At 43.7% G+C, this 20,350-nt stretch overlaps 1 protein-coding gene across 1 annotated transcript in view; it reads right to left on the reverse strand.

Annotated features, from left to right (window-relative positions):
• MAGI1 (membrane associated guanylate kinase, WW and PDZ domain containing 1) overlaps positions 1 to 20,350 on the reverse strand; it is an 87,877-nt gene that overhangs the window by 24,277 nt on the left and 43,250 nt on the right. Inside the window, exons 11-12 of the mRNA XM_010075963.1 lie at positions 12,197 to 12,228; positions 4,512 to 4,728 (exon numbers count right to left, since the gene is read on the reverse strand). Coding sequence (XP_010074265.1) covers positions 4,512 to 4,728; positions 12,197 to 12,228 — 249 coding nt within the window. The remainder of the gene's footprint in view (positions 1 to 4,511; positions 4,729 to 12,196; positions 12,229 to 20,350) is intronic.

Genomic DNA, 20,350 nt, shown 5'->3' on the forward strand with positions numbered 1-20,350 from the left:
CTTAGAATATTTTAAAAGCTTTAAAAATTATCTATCATGTTCTGCTTTACTTTTAATTAAATGCTTAAGCCCTTCAAAGGGATTCATTAACACATCTGCAATTCAGATTAATTCATTTTGTCACTGCTGTTTTGACAGATGGCCATATGTAGGATATGGTATTTTGCAAAGTAATCAGGCCACACGAGAAAAATTTGACAACAGATTGCGGTAATCTTTAAGGAAGTTTAATACTACACTGAAAAATAAAAAGCATATAATAAAAATATATTTTCAACAAAACAGTGCAAGATTTCAGAATTGCAGTTCTCTGACAAACTATTCAATTGCTGTTTCCCTCACCAAGTGTTCTTCACATATGTCACTCCTGGATCTTGGAAACACTTCAGTTTTTAAACCTTAAGGGTTTGTCCCTCTCTGACTCATGTACACAACTCCCACCAGCAGCAATGAGCTACCCATAAAGAGGAGCTCAGGCAGCTAAAACTCAGCACCAGCAAACAGTGCATTTGTTAGCACCAGCAAACGATCTGTTTTCAGATTCACTTAACACAAAGCCGGCTATTCTCAAAAGTCTTAATCCTGCAAAGAATTGCGACTCTGGGCCGGATTGCAGCACAGCATCTGAGCTCAGCCTTAGCCTCAAAGCATCCAAGCCCCTGAGGGTTTACAGCTTGAAAATAAGCTTCCTTGGACTGGAGCCCAAGCACTCAGCACCTTGCAGACCTGATCTCCGCACCCAGGGGAGCAGCATGGGAAGGAATGTTGAATAAAGTTGCAGTTCTCATCTGCTGCCACTCAACCAGAGTCCAGACACAGTTATGGAGCCATTGGTTAGCTTTGCATTATTAATTGTACCTTAATTTTTCTTTTTTTTTTTTTTTCTTCCCGTAAACAGGCAATGTCTGTGGTTCCCCTCCGCAGAATCTGAGTACTTCCTGATATTAAAATGCATTGGGTAAATCAAAAAGTACCTGCTTTTACAAAATTATGGGTTATCTGGGGCTTTTGAACCAAATTCTGCTCTACCAATAGCTTCAGCGAGACAAGTCACATAAGTCAAATATTCTTTTTTAATGAAATACTGATCCAAAGAATACTCAAAGAAGGAAGAATGCATTTTCCCAATTATGAAAAATTAAAATGTTTCTTGTGTGCTTTCCATGTCTACATTATTAATGTTAATAACAGTGGGATGTATTCCCAGTGAAAAAGGCAGTAGGTGGTTATTATAGATTCGGTACTTCTTAGAAACATCCTGGAGATGATGTATTCATATATTGAATGAAACCTCTTTATATTATTATTTTTAGATGAAAAAAAATTCTGTCTGGGCTGGGGCTAATGAATTAATCTTTTTGTGTCAACTGCACTTGAAAAACTGCACTATGTTCTCTTTATACTCAACAATTTCACAAATGGGATGAAATACAACACTGACGATGATCTAATGCTCTAAAATTCTGTCTTTTTAAACCTCATCATATACTTCAACACAAATGGTTGTTGCTGTTTTTCAGTCCACTTGTTGGAGATTCAAAACCCTGCCTCTTAAAAAAACATTTTATAATCCTTTTCAGGCTTATTAAAATTTAAAGCCATGAATCAACAGAGAGCAGCTCCTGGACTGGGCAGCAGGGAGAGCTGGGAGAGCTGAGCTGGGTCTCCCCGGGCAGTGGAGGCTTCCAGGACCCACCAAAAGCCCCAGTTACAGGATGCATTAGCCAATCTCAGCACTGGCATCCTCCTGCTGTACCCTCAGCTATTCATTTAGTTGTGCTCATGTCTCCATCTGAAGAACACAGAGAGAGTCACATTGAGCACTCAAAGCTATGGGTGCCATGGGAGAGGAGATGCTCACCTCAGTCCCAAAGCCAAGGGCAACGGGTGCTCCAGCAAAGAAGAAAGCAAGGATGTGACTGTATCACTGCAAGCCAAAGGAGGCACCAGAGTTAAACCGAACCACAGCTGGGTAAGAACATGAAGAATAGCACATGTGGAGCAGACAGACAGTGAAACTGGAGGCCTGGGGAAGGGTTTCTCCCATCCTGAAGTTTGTGGTGCTCCATGTCAGCAGAGCTCCCTACAAGTGGGTCCAAGAGCCACACAGCCAGTGCTTGGGCAACACTGGGATGTGAGTCTCAAAGGGATGACTCACGTTCATAACAGAGCACCCACCAGTCGCCTACTTTTCATGCAGACTAATGGTGGCTCACCCTACACTCCCGGGGCAGAAGAGACACTGGGTTTCAGCTGTGAACCACAGTTTCCATTTATGAGACTCCTGAGAGGGATGAAAGGTGAGGAAAGGAGCAAGAGCTGACCACTGACCTCCAAATAAAACCACCAGTCACACTTTGGGATCAGATTGCGACAGGAGACAGAGCATGTCCAACTGCCCTCTTCACTTAGACTGTATCTTTCCTGTTTTTCTTTACCTCTCATTAGGCGCAGCAAAGCCATGTCACAAGGTAAGAGGGAAGGTTAAGCCCCAGGGAATGTGTTTCACTCCAGCTTAGGGTCGGAAATTCATAGGCTCTTGGACACTTTTACAAGGAGACATGACCATATCACACTTCTGCCATTCTCCAGAAGCCCTCTACCTATGAAACCAAGAAACCTCATCAACTCCTCAACCTCAATCATTCCTTCCTGGAAAGGAAATGGCAATGGGAGGCAAAGGTGGTAGAAAAGCACTGATGTTCAAACAGGTAGGGCTCACCTAAGTAGAAGAAGAAGGAGATAAGGATTGAAGCAATAGAAGAGGATCAACCCCACTACATAGATGCTGGACCATGGAAAGGTGAGATAGGGAAGGTGAAGAGGTGCAGCAGATCCAAGTCTAGCAAAAAGCCCAAGCAGAGAGGATTGTGGCACAGAGAGAGATGGGGTGTGGGAAACCAGCAGGTCAACAGACGGTGAAAAGGCCTCTGGAACGACTCTAGTCACAGACAAGGATAAAACCCATACAAGATACCTGCAGCCATCAAGGAAAGAGGGAGGATTTAGCACATGATGTTGGAGGTGGACACGGAAGGGCGGCTGCCTGCCTGTGCACTTCAGGATTTCTCCGGCTCAGCCTTGGGTTTTATCGGGAAAGACAGGCAGGAGTTAAGGCTGCTAAGCTGATACTAATGACTAATTAGTATGAGTTAAACAGTTAATTAGAAATTAGCTAAGTAGCTGCAGGGGGTCAGAAGCAATGCCAGCACAGTGCCTCTGGGAACCACAGGAGCTCAGCAAGGGTGATGGCCGTGCTACAGGACGGATGGTGGCCTCAGCCTTCTCCGTCCAGGCAGGAGAAGGAGGAGCTCTGCCTGCAGCTCTGCAGGGCTGAAGAGTCACCGTCCCTCAGCTCTTGCACCTTTTTTCTAGTTCAACAAGATGCACGCGCAAGTTCCGTCACTGCGCCTCTCTGTAGATCAGCGTGACCTAGCCCAAGAGCCCGCAGGGTCAGCACGCCTGATCCCTGGGAAGGGAAGGGAAGCACCGCACAGAAGCTGAGACACCTACAAACTGCATTGCTGAGACATCCAATGTGAAGAGATGCAACTTCAGCCAAGAAGCAGTGAGTCATGATTTAATTTTTCCAGGACATAAGACTTCAAACTGATTCATTTGGTCAGAAAAAAACAGTCCTACCATTTCTCATTCTGGGGTAACGTTCATTTCATACAGGTTTTACCAATTTCCAGTTAGCACGATAAAATCAAACTCCAGGTGATACTCTTACTCTTCAAGACTTTGAAACTCCCTTTTCTGTAACTAAAGTAACGATTGCTTTTGAAAATGAACCTAATACTCTAACTCTTTCTTCAAGAAGCTTTTACAGATTTGATTATCTTCTGCAGTGCAATTAAAGCAAAGCCAGCATGTTTATTTTGTTTGCAGAGAAGAAACTGATTGAAACCATATTTATAGTCTTGGAGCAGAGTCAAAGACCTGCCGAACTATTAGCCAAATGTGCAGATTATTAATTGTCATAAAAGCCACTTAGAATATGCATTTGATATCTGTAGTCCACTCTGGTCAAAGTAAAACAGCTCAGCTGGATTTTCTCCTCCCCAGGGGGAGACTGGAAAGCATCTGATATGAATTTCAGCAAACTAAATACTTCCCTCCTTACTGACGTTCCTGTGCATATCAGACAGCGAGTCTTAACCTCAAAAAAGAGCTTAGGATCTGGATAACAAACTTGGAAATTCTCCGTCAGCCTAATTTAAAAGCAAAATAAAAAAAAATAGGGGAAAAGATGGTCTTTAATTTTAAAGGGATTTTTCATATTAAGCTTTGGTCTAAGTGCCCTTTTCTACAGATGATCTAAATTCATTCCTCATCAGAGAGAAAATTGCACTTCTATCAGGTAGACATCACTGACAGATACCAAATTAACAAACTGAAGCCTTATCTTTTCAATATAAAGCTAAAAGATTCAGTTCTTTGCAAAGAAAATATACAGAGAGCAGCTGCCAGAGCCGTAGCCTTAGCAACCACACCTGCTTCATACTCACGTCGGCTTTCATACATGCTCCTGGACTGGGCCCAGATTTTGAATGGATCTGGCTTTTTCTGCCCAGAACCGTCCGGTTGATCCGCAGCCGGCGCCTCAGCAGCAGTGTATTCCGGCAGCACCTGCGTGCTGTGAACGGGGGAAGCGGTGTGCCCGCTGCGGTGGCTGGAGACGCTATGCTGAGAACTGTTTTGGCTGTCTTTCCTTTCAAGTGGTTGCTGTAAGGAAGAAAGCGAGTGGAAAGAGAGAGAACAGACGGTTATTGGTCTCTGAGTGGGTGTTTTCCATCAATTTTTCTTCCTTCTTTGATCAGGGTTTCTGCATGCACATAAGTAAATATATAAGTCACAGTTTTGCTGCCACCAGTTAATGCCGGGTACAGTTAAATTCCCCAATGACAGATTTTGATAGGCAGACTGACAGAAAGAGATATGCAAAACAAAGTCATTTATCACAAAATAATATGCAGCTCTGCATCTCACACATAAAACAAATCTAAATCTCATTATAGGTTACTAGTTTCAGTGCACTTATTTTTTCCTGCATCAAGGTGGAAAAACTCAACAACCTTCTACTCAGATAACATTAGAGTCTAACTTGAGACTGCAAGAAAAATTAAAAACTACTAAATTTCTCTGCAAAAACTTAAACATTCCCTCTGAAACAGATTCAAGCACAGACCTTACTATGAAAGATAACTTTTCCTCTGCAGCTCTTGCAACCCCCACAACAGCAGTGGGTGGACACCAGAGTACCACTTTCCCGTCTCTGCTTCCCAGAGCATCCACAGGATTACACCAGACCTTCACAAATGTGAAAAAGTCTATTTGCAGTTTGATTTCCTTGTTTTAATTCAGCATATTAAAACAGGAAAAAATACGTCCGCCTAAATTCAAGGCTTATTCAAAAGCAGTATGTCAAGAGCTCTGTCTGCTCAATATTTAGCTAAGCAGGGTACATAATTCTTAACTCAAATTCACAACGGTGTGATCAAATGAAGAATAAGTCAAATTTGCATCGCCAGGATTTGTATTACTCAATATGCAGCAAAATCCTCCCTCTACAAGAGCTCCCCAAACTGTACAGCAAATGCTTTTTAACGCTCTTTTGAGATGACCTTTGGTTGGCATCAAGGCTGAGTCCCCTCTCCCACCTGCTCAGGCACAGGGACCTGGCACCTTCCCGGGGCTCCAGTGACACAGAGGGTGGCTGGAAAAACAGCATCTTACAGGTTGTTGTACAACATCAACAATTTCCTAGCTAAAAGGGGTCAGTCACTCGTATCAAGAAACCTCAGACAAAAATTTAAAGCTTCCTTCTGGCAAGGCTGCCCAAAAACATTGCACCAGGAGTCTCTGCTTTCAGGGACTTCTCCACAGCAAACCAAGCAGGGGTGGGGAGAAAAGCCAGCAGCAATCACAGAGTAGAGCAGAACGGGGGGGCTGAAGTGCGCACAGGTCTGGGGACCCCCTCCTTTACTCTGAACACAAAACCCCAGGCAGCCAATGCTCCATCATAGCTGGGCTGAATTAATTAGAGAGGAGAAAGTCAATGTACAAAAGTGCCCTCTTTCTGAGTTTTAATAATAATATTTTCTGCTTTCTTTTTTAAGTTGCACACATTTGTAGGTTTACACTTGTGAAAAGAAAAAAAAAACCAGCTCCAACAGCCCAAATGACTTTGACCTCCCAGCCTTACACTGGAGTTGTTGATCCACTACCAGCTTTTTTTAAATGATCTTGATCGACTAGAATGTGAAATTGCCTTGGTCCTTTAAACCAATTTTGAACAAAGCATACCTGCTGTGATTACTCATCTGCAGACTTTCAAATACAAATACCTGAACCAATGTCAAACATTTTTAGCTTTTTAAATGGTAAAAGAAGCTAATTCACATGCGCTCTTCAGTTCTTAAATGTATTAGTTTTAAAATATTTATGCTGTGGATAATCATTCCTTTGTAACTTAAACACTTAAAAAAAACCCCAAAAAACACTTTACAACTCTCAATCCAGCCATCTGGATTGTTTTGTTTGTTTGGCCAAAATACCAAAATAACTACAAGCATCCTGTGAAACTTCAGGCCAATCTCACTGGAAATAGCTGGTTTACAGAAGCTGGAGTACAGGGACTAAAATGTGAAGCTTTATTCATCCCTTGGGGAAATGTTGAGAACTCTCTGACAACTTTCTGATTTAAAAAGAAGCAAAGTTTGAACGTTGAAAAGTGCTCTAATTTTATGATATGAAAGGTCTAAATATTGAACTAACTATGAATTCTTCTTTGTATTGGAGTTGCAAATGGAAGTGTCATCATACCTCAAGGAAAACCACCTCTAATTAAACCAGAGTTGCAATTGCAAATACACAGACATTTTGCAAGAAAGAGGGAAAAACTTCTTCAGAGGGACAGTTGCTTTTCCAAACAAAAATTCCTTTAAAAAGCCTGAAACATCTCTACTTGGGAGTTCAAGAGGGGAACAGAGAAAGGGGAACACAGCCATGGAAATCATGAATATGTATAAATAATTCAAGACAATATTAATCAACTTTCACCCAGATGAGGCCAAAAAGGTTTGGGGCCAAACCTCTTTTCATGTGCTGTAGCATCTTCAGCACATCACCCCTGGCAGCATCCCTGGCAGGGTTCTGACTGCCCTGCTCTCCAGGCGCTCCTGCAATGCGGACTGCCCGGATGGAGGAGTTTGTGCAGAGGTGGAGCTTTCCCAAGAGAGATGAGCTCACGATACGCCAACATAAAGATGGCTTCTCTATCTCCTGCCTCATTCCTAGCCTTGGGGCCAATCCTGCTGGGTTCAGATCACTCAGCTCACACCCGGCCAGGAAAACAGCTACATGAGGGGCAGATGGGCACAGTGCTGTTTGGTGACAGACCTCTGCAGAGCGGGTGGTTCAGACCTCACCCTGAGATGCTGATCATGTTCTTCAGGGCAAAGTAAAGCAGACCAGCTGAATCGTGTTGACTTCTGACAGTAGCTACAAGAGCAGATGTCACCAAACTGCCCAAGTCAGCAAGAACTGACTTCTGGTCTTTCCCAGAGCTGTGGGTAAGCGTAAATAGCTTGCCAGAAAGACTCTTGACCAAAAGTGGCTGGAAATCAAGACTACGATGACTACCTTGAGTCCATTTAGGCAGACTGCACACTTAAATACAGGTGATGGGAAAAAACAATCACCTTGGTGCTGTATTGCAGCCACGACAAAATAAATACGTGGAAAGCTGGAGCTTCTCGTGCCCCACCCAAGCCCCGGGTGTGAGATGCATGGCCTGTGCTGGCTTCCCTGCGCCCTTGCTGAAACTCTGCAGTGCTTATCCTGCAAAACCTAAGATGAAGAAAAAATAGCATTGGGAAGAAAGCCTTTTCTAGCTGCCCTTTCCCCACTGGCTGAGGTTAACAGGAACATCAGCGTGGCTCGGATTTCCGAGTGCAGCTGCGGGGGCAATTGCTGCAGAAGAGGGGACAGCAGGGGTTAGGGTCTGGGCACACATCAACTTTCCAGGATTTCTTCCCCCCCACTGGGCAATCCCTTTTTCAGCCCCAGGTACTGGATTTGACGACCTGAAAGGCAGCTTCTCTCTCAGCAGAGAGGCTGAGTGAGCCCACACTGAGCACTACATCGTCCTCTGATTATAGGGAGGGAAGAAAGCAGCAAAGGCAATGTGAGCCGTGGAGCTGGAAGATGCTGTGCTTGAAAAGGAGACAGGAGGAAAACTGATTACAGAAGTCTCCAAGTGCCTGGAAGATGCTGCAAATACCCACATAGCAGCGAGCAGTTTGTCATTTGTGCTCAAGGAATGGAGTAATTAAATGTTACTTTGTACAGTGAGTGCTAAAACAACCGAGGCCCATGACACGGTTGAGAGGTGGCTGCAGGCAGGGCTGGGACACTAATTATTAGGAGCATTTGTGTATGTCTGTGTCAGGCAGAGAGAAACCCGCAGCAGAAGAGGCGACGGTGGCAGGGAGCACATCCTGCGGCACGAACGGACAGCAAAGCTTTTTGGCACGGGATTCTCCAGGCATAAAACTGCAAGAGGGAAGAGTTGCTGTGGTTTCCTCCCACTGCATTTCGAGGTAGGGGGGAAAAAAATGTCTCTGAGTGAAGAGGGATGTGTTGTACAAACGCTCACACTCTGAAGCCAATTTCTCCTCCTGACAAAAACAGGACATCAGCAGAGCCCCCAGTGTTGCCTATCCACCCAAAATATGGGGCAAGTCTCTTGTCAGGGACGTGCATATGAATTGCATTTTTGGCTATAATTCAGCTATGCTGACAATGTATTTATTTACATCCAAAAGAAAAATTAGATTTTTGGAAGAGCTTAGCACTTTCTTCCCCCTGCAGTGATCCTATCTTCTGATGATCCAGCTGCAGATTTTGTGCTCTGGAGCATTTTTGGAGAAGCTGGTCCTGGCAGCGACAGCAAACTGAGCTGGAAATGGAAATCTTTGCCCCCTTGTGGAGTATTTTGATGCAAGCAACAGGGAAGAAAAAAAAAAAAAGAAAAAGAAAAAGAAAAAAAAAGTTTGCTTTCACCCATGCTGGTAGATCCCCAGATGGCCAATTAAAAAAAAAAAATAAAAATCCATTTTCATCTAAAGAGGAATCAATAGAAAACTGAAAACCAAAATGCAGCATAGCTGCTCTAAGCATGTCTTTGGTGGGGGAGGGAGGGAAGGGGAAGAAAAGACTTGGAAATGTCCAGTCCCATGTACAGCTGCAAACTTTTTTTTTTTTTACTAATTTGGCACTTTATAGAAATGTCCAGTCCCATGTACGGCTGCAAACTTTTTTTTTTTTACTAATTTGGCACTTTATCCAACGTTGAAAAACTCTTCTTAAAAAATGAGAAACAGAGCAAAGCTCATCATAAGATACATACAGGCTGAAAAACACGGCCCAGAAAAACTGGCTGAAAAATATCCCCAGACTGTGTCACAGCCCCAGCACTAAGAAACCTCTCCAAGGGGCTAAAGCCCCTCCTCCCAGCCAGGAGGTATCCAACAGCCTGAAATCAGCCTTTTGGGAGTATGGGATTGGGGCTGATAGCTAAAAATAGGGCTTGTTTGAGAAAGAGACAGCTGATGGCAGTCAGTTCAGAGCATGTCCGGGTTTTGGGAAAGGATACGAGGTAATAGCAGAGGGCTCATCACTGCACTGAGCGAAGCCGAAGAGGATGGAGACCTGAGCTCCTGTTTTCCCCAGTGCAGCAGAAGAAACAAAGAACAAGCCCAAGACTGGGCCAACTGCTCCTGGCCTGGATGTACATTGTCCTCTAACTGCAGCTGATTTATTAATGAAGGAATGCTGGAGAACATTCCCCCTGTGTTGGGCAAAAGGAGCTGGGGAAACAGGCAGCAGGCTCACGCCAAGCCCCATAGCTGGGGACAGCCCGTGCCAGCAGCTCCGCCGGCAGCGCCCGCGTTCACCCAACAGCTGCGAGCGCAGCAAACCATCCTTGGGAAATGCCAGGGAGCAGCGAGACCGCATCCCAGCAAGGAACATGCCAGCATGGCAGGTCTGGCTCTTCGGCCAGGACAAGAGCAAGTGGGAATCTTCACAGCCAAGAGGGCTGGGCTCCCCTCGCCTCGCAGAAGCCGAAACTGAGGAAGAAAGGTGTTTAGCAAAACCACTGCTTTATGCATTTGACCATTGCCTTGGCCACACGAGCTCTGACGTTGGTGCAAACCCATCCCAGACAGCCCTAAGGGCAGTTTCCTCCTCTGCACACGGGTGCCCCAAGGTGCTTCTCTTGAGGTTTCCGTGCTCAACCTGTGCACGGCACCGATGCCTGGGAAGGAAAGAGATGCCGGTCATTATAGCTGCTGCACAATGCGGCAGTGTGAAACATCGAAACATCGCTGCTAATTGCCGATGCAAATGATCCGGTGTGCAGGCAGGGGGAATGGAAAGCTTTGCTTCTTATGAATCCTGCACTTCAGAGGTGACAGCATCACCTAGGGCTGTAGCAAAAATTACTGGAGGGACCCTAAAGCAAGGTGAGAGGGGTTCAGGAGAAGCATGCGAGGGAATGGGACTGCCTTCCCAAGGCTGACCGACTCCTCAAAGCAAATAGCAGGGAGGAATCTGCTTTTTCAGGGCTACACCTCTTCACAAGCAGTCTCTTTGTTCACCGAGGCAGGTTTATCCCGACATAGATTTAGATGCTGCTCAGATTTTCATGGTGCATCGCTGCTGACCAGAGAGGTGTCTGACACAGCAGGGTCCCCCTTTACTCGATGGTGAGTATGCATGTAGCAAAGCGGGAGCCTCCGTGCTTCGAACAGACCGAGACGCACAGATTGGGGCTGGTTTAATGACAGTGGGAGTCCGGATCGCGTGCAGCCACTCTGCTCTGACCAGGGAAAAAAGTGTAGGCAGAGAAAAGAAATGTGCCAGACTCCTATGTATTTTCCACGCTCACTTCTGTTTTCCCGAAGGCTGAAATAATCTCCGCGTATGAGACAGAAGCGAGCGCGCGGGGTCTGACATGCCCGTGATCCGCGCGGGAGCCCATCCCGTGCTTTTCCTCCAACGTTAACGCGAGCTGACAACGGCAGGGGCCCGGGCTCACGTGACTTTAATCAGCGCTGCCCTAAGCCATCAGAATCACATTAATTATTTCAGGGCTTTCTTTTTGGATGAACAGAGAACTTGTATTAAAAGCAGGAGCCTTCTGCTCAGCCTCTTCATAAACCTCCCACCAAGGTTTGCAGCGAGGTGGGCTGAGCCCAGCTGCAGATTTTGGCACCCACTGGGGAAGTTTTGCGTTGTCTTACAACACGGCAAAGACCTCACTTGCTCTGCTTCCCCAAAGCTACTGGGAGAGAATTCTCTTTTTTTCCCCCCCTCCCTCTCAACAGATCACTGGAAACTTTCAGGCTTTAAGTATTCCATTTCCTTTAAAAATAAAACATTTCTTCTTGCTGCATACAAATAGCACATTAATTTCTTCCACAATATAATGAGTGGAGCTTTAACGACACTTTAGATCACAGCTTCCGTACTATTAGCTACCAGCTCATCCAGGTAACAGCTTTGCATGGAAATAGGATCAGAAGGGACAAGAAAATACTGTTCTGTTGGTTTTTCTGAAACAAATAATGAATCTCACACCTGCAGCACAATCCTGCTCAGTATGAAAACGCCTCCAGAGCAAGCCCTTGGACAGCTAACGGTATTCCCCGGGAACCGTAATCGCACTCTGTTCGTGCTTTGTCTCTCTCGACAAGGTGCACGCTTCCCATTCTGTTAATAATTCAGCTGAGGGTACTCGAGAAAACTCAGGAGTTAATAGAAAAGGTTGGTGCCTATGAGCACCCGACAGGAATTGCTATGTGGCGAGAAGGTGGAGCCTCTCATCTTTCCAAAAGGAAACAATAGCTTTTTTTTTTTTTTTTTTTTTGGTAAGTTAAATGACAGAAAAGCTCATCTGTCAGGGAAGAGGATCTGTAAACCTGAGGCTTTATTTGCAAACAAGTCCCCCTTCCGTACTGCATTCCTCTTTCATCTCCCCGTGCAGCAGGACCCGTGCAAGGTAATCATGGTTGCAACAGAAAGACAACTTAAAACAATCGAGACTCACAAAGAAAACAAGCCAAACTCATGCCTTTCTCCTTCAAAGCAGACAAACAGACAAAAACAGCATCTGAAAAGTGCTTACCGACTTTGGGCTCTTCTTTGGGACCGGCAGTCCTGCAAAATGGCAACAAGGGAAAAATAAACATTAGCATCTAAACGTTACCTTCCCTTCAAGAAAAATAATCCCTAGGTGTTATCATCCGAACGTAGCCATCTGCAGAGTTATGTCAGCTTTCCCTCTCGCATCGGAGTTACCAGTCTGTTCATATCGAATCAAAGCCGCGGGAGAGGGAGAGCGAGCGCGAGCCGGGAGCGGGGGGAGAGCTCTCTCTGCATTAGCTATGCTGACTTGTGCTGCAGCAGCAGCGAGGCTGGGAGAGAAACCCACAGCCCTCAGCGGTCGCCGAAACCCAGCGCTTGGGCAGAATCTCAAATGCTCCCCTGGATTACGGGGAGACTTAGCTTACAATTAAGCCGAGGCGATTTCCTTTTGACGCGATCGGCTCGGCGATTTTATCAGACCAATGGCGGCAGCACAGGGGAAACAGGTTGATTTTTTTAAAAAGTATTTCTCTAGAAATAGATTTTTGAAAGGGAAATGTGCATCGGCTTGAGCGACGAGGCACAGGCTGGGCAAAGGAAAACAAAAGCATGCGGAGGAATAAGCTTCTATCCCTAAAAACAAGACTGGTACTGAGAAAACACAGTTTTTCTTCCTATCCATCCTAAGTGTAAATCTTTAAAGGCAAAGATTTTATCTGTTAGTTACAATTTCAGAGAGCTGAGGCTTGAAAACAGCCCTGCACATGTCCTGACCCTTGGGGGGGATGCTAGGGAGCTGGGAGAAGGGGGGCTTACACACGTCGCAGTCGACGGAAAGGAAGAAACAACTGGGAGGGCACAAGAGAAGGTTTTTTCAAGGACAATTTTGCATTTTGAAGCAGCCTCTTACTCATTCTGTGATGAGCCGGAGAACTCAAGTGGGATTTCTATTGACTACTTCTGCATACAGCCCAATTCCCAGCAGCAAAGGAGACACTTGTCCGGGGGATTTACCTACAACAAGGAAAAGCTCTTCCCTGGGCATTTTGGAAATCACCTGCCTTTTCCTCTGCTGCTGCAGGAGAGGGAACTCCCCATATTTTGCCCTGTGTGGCACTCCAGAAAACAAACATAAACCAAAACACAGATTATGCTCCACATTAAGTGCTCAGTAATTCAGATGTTTGAAATCTGCTTTTGTCTTTAGGATGTGATTTATGTGGCATTTCTGCCGCATTATGTTTCCTACTTTATGCATTTTGTTCCTGCTAAAACCCATGCCCTCGTCTAACTTTTACACAGAGAATAAAATAAGTGATGCAAGTGAATTACAAATCTGTCTAGGAAGAAGCTCATTTTAAGGTAATTTGGGAGATGTTAGTTCTGAATAGGGAAGATCCACAATTAAAAATGATAAACGGAGCTCACTCTGCTGCCTGTTCGCAGACTGGGATGCAAACTGTACTAAGCATTTTAAATTAAATATTTTCAGCTTTTGAGGAATATCTGTGCTCTGCACATCACTCTGATCCATTCCCAGCCAAGAGCTGATACCCCTCCAGGCAACAATTGATCGAGGGACAATGAAACATCAAAAATGTTTGAACTAAACAATCCAGACCGCACCTTCATTTCTGCTGACGGTGACTGTGTTCGTGTAACACAAAAGAGGAAAGCACTAATAACGCTCATGGCAAGTCACATTTTTAACAGGCATCATTTATCACACAGATAAACACAGATATTCTCCCTCTCTCTCTCTCTCTCTCTCTCTCCCCTTCCAGCCAACTTCACACACGTTTACTCTCCCTTTCCAAGAGATGCTCTTTCCTATTAAATCAATAGGTAGGACGCATCCCCATGAACACACACGCACCCCTAGCAGACCAACAGGAGCCAGAAAAGGGTATTACAGCAATTTAAATGTTCCCTGCAAGAAATAAAGCGGAGGTGAAGCTGGGCTGTTGGCTCAAATTGCAGCAGAATTCAGTTTATTGCATCACAAGCCTTAAATGTTAAAATTTACTAAGTATGAACTACTGAACAAACCTTTCCTTCAGAGTTTGTCATTAATTTTGGCTGTTCCAGTCCAAAAGAGATGGCAAATGGTTGAACAATACGGAAAACACATCAAGGCCATTGTTTGGCGGGTCCTTCAAAGGCCAACAAATCTTACAGTGTCACTGTTCTGTGCCAGACTTTGCTGCAGAACAAGCAGTAATTGACTTTTTACCAAAACAAGTGACTGCAGACACGTTAACAAATGTTGGTAGTTTTTCATGGGACAAGCTTATAGTCAGGGGAATAACCTGCCTGTACATTTTCCTGTAAAAGTGTTATTTATTCATCTAATTAGGGTCTCATTTTAAAACCCCAGTTTTTGACACAGCAGGCCAAATGAGCAAATGATAGGTATCATATGTAGTTTTCATGCACTGATGATGAATTGGACACAGTATTTAACAGCAATGAACACAGAGTGCTTGAATAACCCCCCAATCCTGGGAGCATCCCTAGCAAGAAAACACTGAGCTTTATTAAAAGGCTTCTGGCAAGAATAATTTCTCACACCTATGAGTTTGGGATGGTGACAACAGTGACTTAAAACATTCACCGTTTGGTTCATTAACAGTGTCCCATCACTGCTCATGCCATGCCTTGCTTGGTATGTGTATCCTCCCAGCAGTCCCATTCTCTCCTGAAGCCTCACTTTAAGTTTTTCAGAGGTACATGGGCCAAACATGGACTGAACACCCAGTTTGCATCTCTTTGGCATTGTCCAATGGCATTCACATCCACTGCTCTGCCCTCAAATCCAATAATGGAACAGTAATAGTTTCTATCGACACTGTTTGCGATATAATTTCTCTGTGGTTTAATGCCTATGGACATCTCTCACTAGTACTTGAAATGCATCTTACAATTTTGGGGGATTTTGTAGGTGCAGATTAGGGATGGTGGAAGAGTCAAGCAACCAAACAGGGCTGTTGTCATCACACAGTTAACAGTGTTCCAAAACAAACCAGCGCATCTGGTAAACAATGTCAATATGACCTAAAACCCCTTGAATGGGCTCATTGCAGCTACTTACTAAATGTGCCTAGAATTAAATTAATTAGAAAACACAAATTACTCCCCTCTAAATAACAATGCAATAAAGCAACTGCTTAATGAAAAATATCAGTGATCAGTGAGCAATGCGCGAGCACAAAAAAAAGGGACTGTAATCAAACTAAATTCACAGGCTCGTCAGCAAGGCAAGAAAGGCTTCACACAAGGTTAGTCAAAACTGAGTCAGATGTAAGGATCTAAATTAAACTAATTATCACAGAGATTATTACATTTATCTTAACAAAACCCTCTCTCTTTTCTCCCCAGTACTCCCTAAAGCTCTGTGTACAGCTGGCTGCATCCATCTGCTCAACTACGTTTTGTAACATGGGGGAAAAAATGCAAATCATTAAGCAAGTTTTGTACCATGACTTCAGCACTCTTAATGCCGTTCCCCATCAGGAGCAGCATTTCTGTTGCGTGACGCTGCACTATGTTGTGAGTGATGCAGTCCATGTAGTAAGGCCACAATCCAGCTTATTTCACATTAGGTGGCATGTGTTAATTTTGCAATCTTGTGCGGTAAAAACTTTTGGAGCTGGGGAAGCTGCAAGTTCCCCATCTCTACCTACGATGAGTTTTTGGAAGAACCCACGGGTCAAAACTGCGACCACAAGTGTGGCTGTTTCTAACATCCAGTGGTCCTCAGTTTTTATAGGAATATTTTCTCAAATCTTTTTTCTTTATGCAACCAAAGCAACATGGGAAGAGCACGACACATGGCAAATTCAGTTTCACTGCACATATACAGAATGCAACATGTGATGACAAACCCATGCCGCAGCCTGGGCCTGATTCTGGTGAGAGCTCGGAAGGCCACAAATGCTCAAAAATCAGCTAGATGGACACCAGACACACCATGCCCTGTTCCACAGCCCCATGTTTTAGAGACAGTGGAGTAAAATGATTGAAAATTGAGTCTTACAGAAGAGCTATCTCTAGGCACCACATGAGTCATCAGTCAACCCATCTAAACAGCTTGGTTATGTGAAGGCCAGTTGGCATGAACACTTCTCCCTCCACCACCAAAAAAAAAATAAAAAAAATTTCAATGGGATTTCAGTTGAAGTGGGAACAATTCAGTACCAGTTTGCACCATAGTACAAAAGTGCTTGAAATTGCCAAGAGACAATCTAGAAGCCAGATGTATCATCTTATTTATGGCTTACAGTGTCTGTGGCTACTGCTCAACGTTTTTCAGTTTTAGGCTGGTTTTGTACATGAAAGGAAAGAACAACTGTGTCTAGATCTTCACTTCTCATGATTGCTTAACACTTCCAATCAGGACACCCTGTGGACCATCCATATCCAACAGCAAAAAAAGCCAGAGGTGAGCCTGGGTGAAAAGGTCACCCATTTGGTTTTGTCATTACGTGGTCTGCAGCCCAGAACGCACAACAGCTGAAAATTAGCAGGAGATGAATAAAACCACAAGAAAAGAAACACTTCAGACTGTGTCACAAGTTTAACATTTACAGAGAAAATGTTCCTGCCTGAAAAAAAATAAAACCAGGCAGCTTTCTAAACAGTGCTGCTCACACCATTCTGAACAAAAACCAAAGGCTGTATCAAGGAAAACAGACACTTCGAAAGATGAGGGGTAAAGTACTGGAGTCAGGGGGTACACAGCCAGATAGATAACCGGCATTGCATGTTGATCGCTGCTTTCTGGGTGCAAAATAAGGACCTTTAAACAATTAACATTAATGGTCATTAGTGCTGCTATGGGGCTGGTGATGGGAGGTTGGTGGTGACAAAGCAATCCCCTTGATTCTCTATAATCCATTGCTAATTAATTTTTAATAAAGGACAAACACTATCTGAAAAAAATAGGTGGAATTTGATCTTTTCCAGACTGGAGAAAGAACAAGAAAATATACCAGAATAATTTGCAGCAAGAGAGGCAAGTCTGCACGCAGGCAAAAGCAGTACCACCAAGAAGACAATCCCCACCTTGTCCCTGCCCAACTTTTCTGCTCGTCATTGTGATCTGCACAACAAGAGTGTCACTGCACTGGCAAAAAAATTAGCTATACAACATGAGCTTTAAGCGAGAGAATAATTCACACTGTAGGAATATAGCTCTGCCATAAATCAAGTTCGGTAACTACCAAATACAGTGAAAAATGCCACGTTTCTCATGCTAATGTTCAATGCTAATGTTAAGAAAGTGATGTTGTCAAGGTACAATCTCGGGCATCATTACCCCCTTGGCAATGGCAAAAAACATAATGAGGCTCAGCATATTACTGCCATTAACAAGAATTTTAGTTCTAGGTGCTCTAAAGATGTTAAACTGTAGTAGCCTCAATTGCTCATTCTTGGTCAGGATGCTAAAGAATTCCTTGTAATTGAAGTCTCAGTAATATTTTCAGCATCTCAAACTAGAATTGATTTTAGAAATTATAAAGAAGATATAGGCTCATAAAATGTACTTAATTACTAGAAAAATAGAAATTTAACCATGTAGTAAGATAAATACGGCAATGCCAAGACAGTAAGACAGTAAAGAGATTGAGAATTAGTGTGACAATTACCCATCTAACCTATGGTTGAAAGCACGTCAGCTGTTCGAATATTTTTATTTTGAAGCTCATTAAAGGAAGAGTTTTTCCTAAAGCTTGAGCTGTTGGAGTCATATGGTTAGATGAAAATCTCTGTTAATATTTAAACAAATATGTACATAGACATTAAACTTCTGAAACCTCATGAATTTGAGAGGGTAAACATCAAAACTGGAAAGTAATTAGAAAACCTTGTGTTCTTTCTACATAGATATGTGTGCACACATGCATTCTATATACATTTTTTATATATACATAAGCATACATGTGTGGATATGCATGAAGATACCTACCCTTTTCCACAAGCCCACAAAATCCGTGACTTGCAAGCTTTATCTCTAGAGCACATTTCACTTTTTTTGGGCATGCTGCAATTTCAAAAATGCCCAGCCCCAAACCCCTCTCCTCAGCTGGCTGTCCCATGGCACAGTCGTGGGCAGCAGCACCTCAAGGCCAATCTCATGGGCCACTCCAAGATCAGCACAGAGGACACTGGTAGAGGAAACACCATATTTTGCCATTGTCACAGCTGTATTTATCCTGCTCAGGGAGGGTGTGTGTCTTCAGACTTACCACAGCACTGCTACAAGGTGTAAATCCACACGCTCAAACCTGTGGGGCTTAGATTCTTGTATCTCGTATTTGGAGAGCAGCCTGCACAAAGGGGACACCTACAAAATAGGGCCCTCTTGGCATTAGTTTGAGGTTGCTATTAATAAATAACATCCCTTAATAATAAGCTAGTATTTATGGAATGCTTAGCCAGATTCAGACCTCGGGCATGCATTTGCACACATGGCACGCTAAGACAGAAAATCTTTACTAGAGGACAATGGTTTTGCAGATGTTCTCACAAAACATAACTTTATTAGTTAAAATACAGTTTTCTATTAAAATAAATCAGTAACTGAATATACTTCCAAGTATGTAACTGTACATCTCAGAAACTAGCCCCTAGGGACAAGGGTGGAGTAAAAACTTCTGAGGGCTGATATTCACCTGCCACATCTCTACCAACGTTACCTGCACATGCCCCCAGCCACAGGACCCTGACCTGCCCCAGCATCCTCAGCCAGCTGTGTCATCTCCCTGAAGCTCAGCCTCCTCTACCAAGTCTGTCTGCTCTACAAGCCCTGCCGACTTCTCAAGTCCAGCTCATGGTACATTGCAGGTCCTCTGGCACAAAAGACACCACTTTAGCAGGGGCTTAAAGCTGCTATAGTGCTAATTACTATCATCATCACAAAAATAAGTTTACCTGACCAAGAAAAAATAAACATGAAAATGAATAAACATAAAATCCCAATGCAGCATGCGAAAAAAAAAATTAAATTCAGAAAAGAGACTTAGAGACATGAGGATACATATTTAAAAACAATCTGTCTCAGAACAAAGCCATTTAGTCTATTACAAAACCATCCTTCTTCCTCAGTTTTGCCCACCTGCTATTTGCTTTTAATGACTCTCCAAATGTACTTAATTACAGCGATAAACAAAGACCTTTCTTGGATTCCTGATACCTCATTAATTCTGTTTTGACTGGTTAGTATAATGCCAAATCAGGGCAGCAGCCACCGCACCTACCTGCAACGTGGCTGATAAAACCTCGTTATTTACAAGTGCCTGCACACCAAAATGCCACCCAGGCAGTATGCAAGGGTAGGGGGAAGAACTGGGTGGAATAAACCCCTCGTCGCTGCACAGCTCCAAGCCTGCTCCATTTCCTGCTGTGTAAATCCCGATGAAGATGTGGGAGGCACATCTCTAGCTAAATCTGCCTTATCTAATGCATAGTATTAAGTTCTGCTGTGCCACCTTGTGTTACATCACATCACATTTGATATAAAGCAACACTGTGTGGGTTTGAGTTGCTCCACTTATACCACTTCAGCATTTAATACCAAAACCAAATCAAAACATAAGAGGGGGAAAAAAAAAAAAAGCCAACTTTCAAAACCTCAAGGTAGGGAGGAAAAAAAAAAAAAAGCCTTTAGGAAGAATTTCAGAGCTCTCATGTTTCATTTGCTAGGCAACCTCCTCCTGTTTTGTTCTCATCTAAGAGCCTACTGCTTTCTGCGAGATAAGGTGCTTCATGCAATAAAACATCCTGATGGGAAGATTTCAGATGTTTTTTTTCTTCCAGCATACAGCAAATGCTTTGGTCTTTTTACTGATTTTCAAGCAGATCCAGATTCCCTGCCACAGCGAGGCAGCCATGCGCATGACGTGCACACCACCACTCTTGTGCTGTCAGCGTGCAGGATGATGAAAAACTGGTATTATTTCATTATTCCAAATATGTTAATTGTTCACTTCCTTTATAATTAAAGTACATATTTCCTCCTGGCCTTAAAGCATGCTTTGTGAAATATCTCAAAACTTTAGGGAATTATCTCAGCCCTTGAAATTAATGCAAAATGTGTAACAAAATGCCAAGCAATGACTCAGCAACTGTTCCATCCTATTTTACTCTTCCAAGTGACTCAGGAGCTCAGACGACACATACATCTGGGGGACAC

Source organism: Pterocles gutturalis, unplaced genomic scaffold (genome assembly GCF_000699245.1).
Source record: "Pterocles gutturalis isolate BGI_N339 unplaced genomic scaffold, ASM69924v1 scaffold3228, whole genome shotgun sequence".
Classification (NCBI taxonomy): Eukaryota; Metazoa; Chordata; class Aves; order Pterocliformes; family Pteroclidae; genus Pterocles; species Pterocles gutturalis.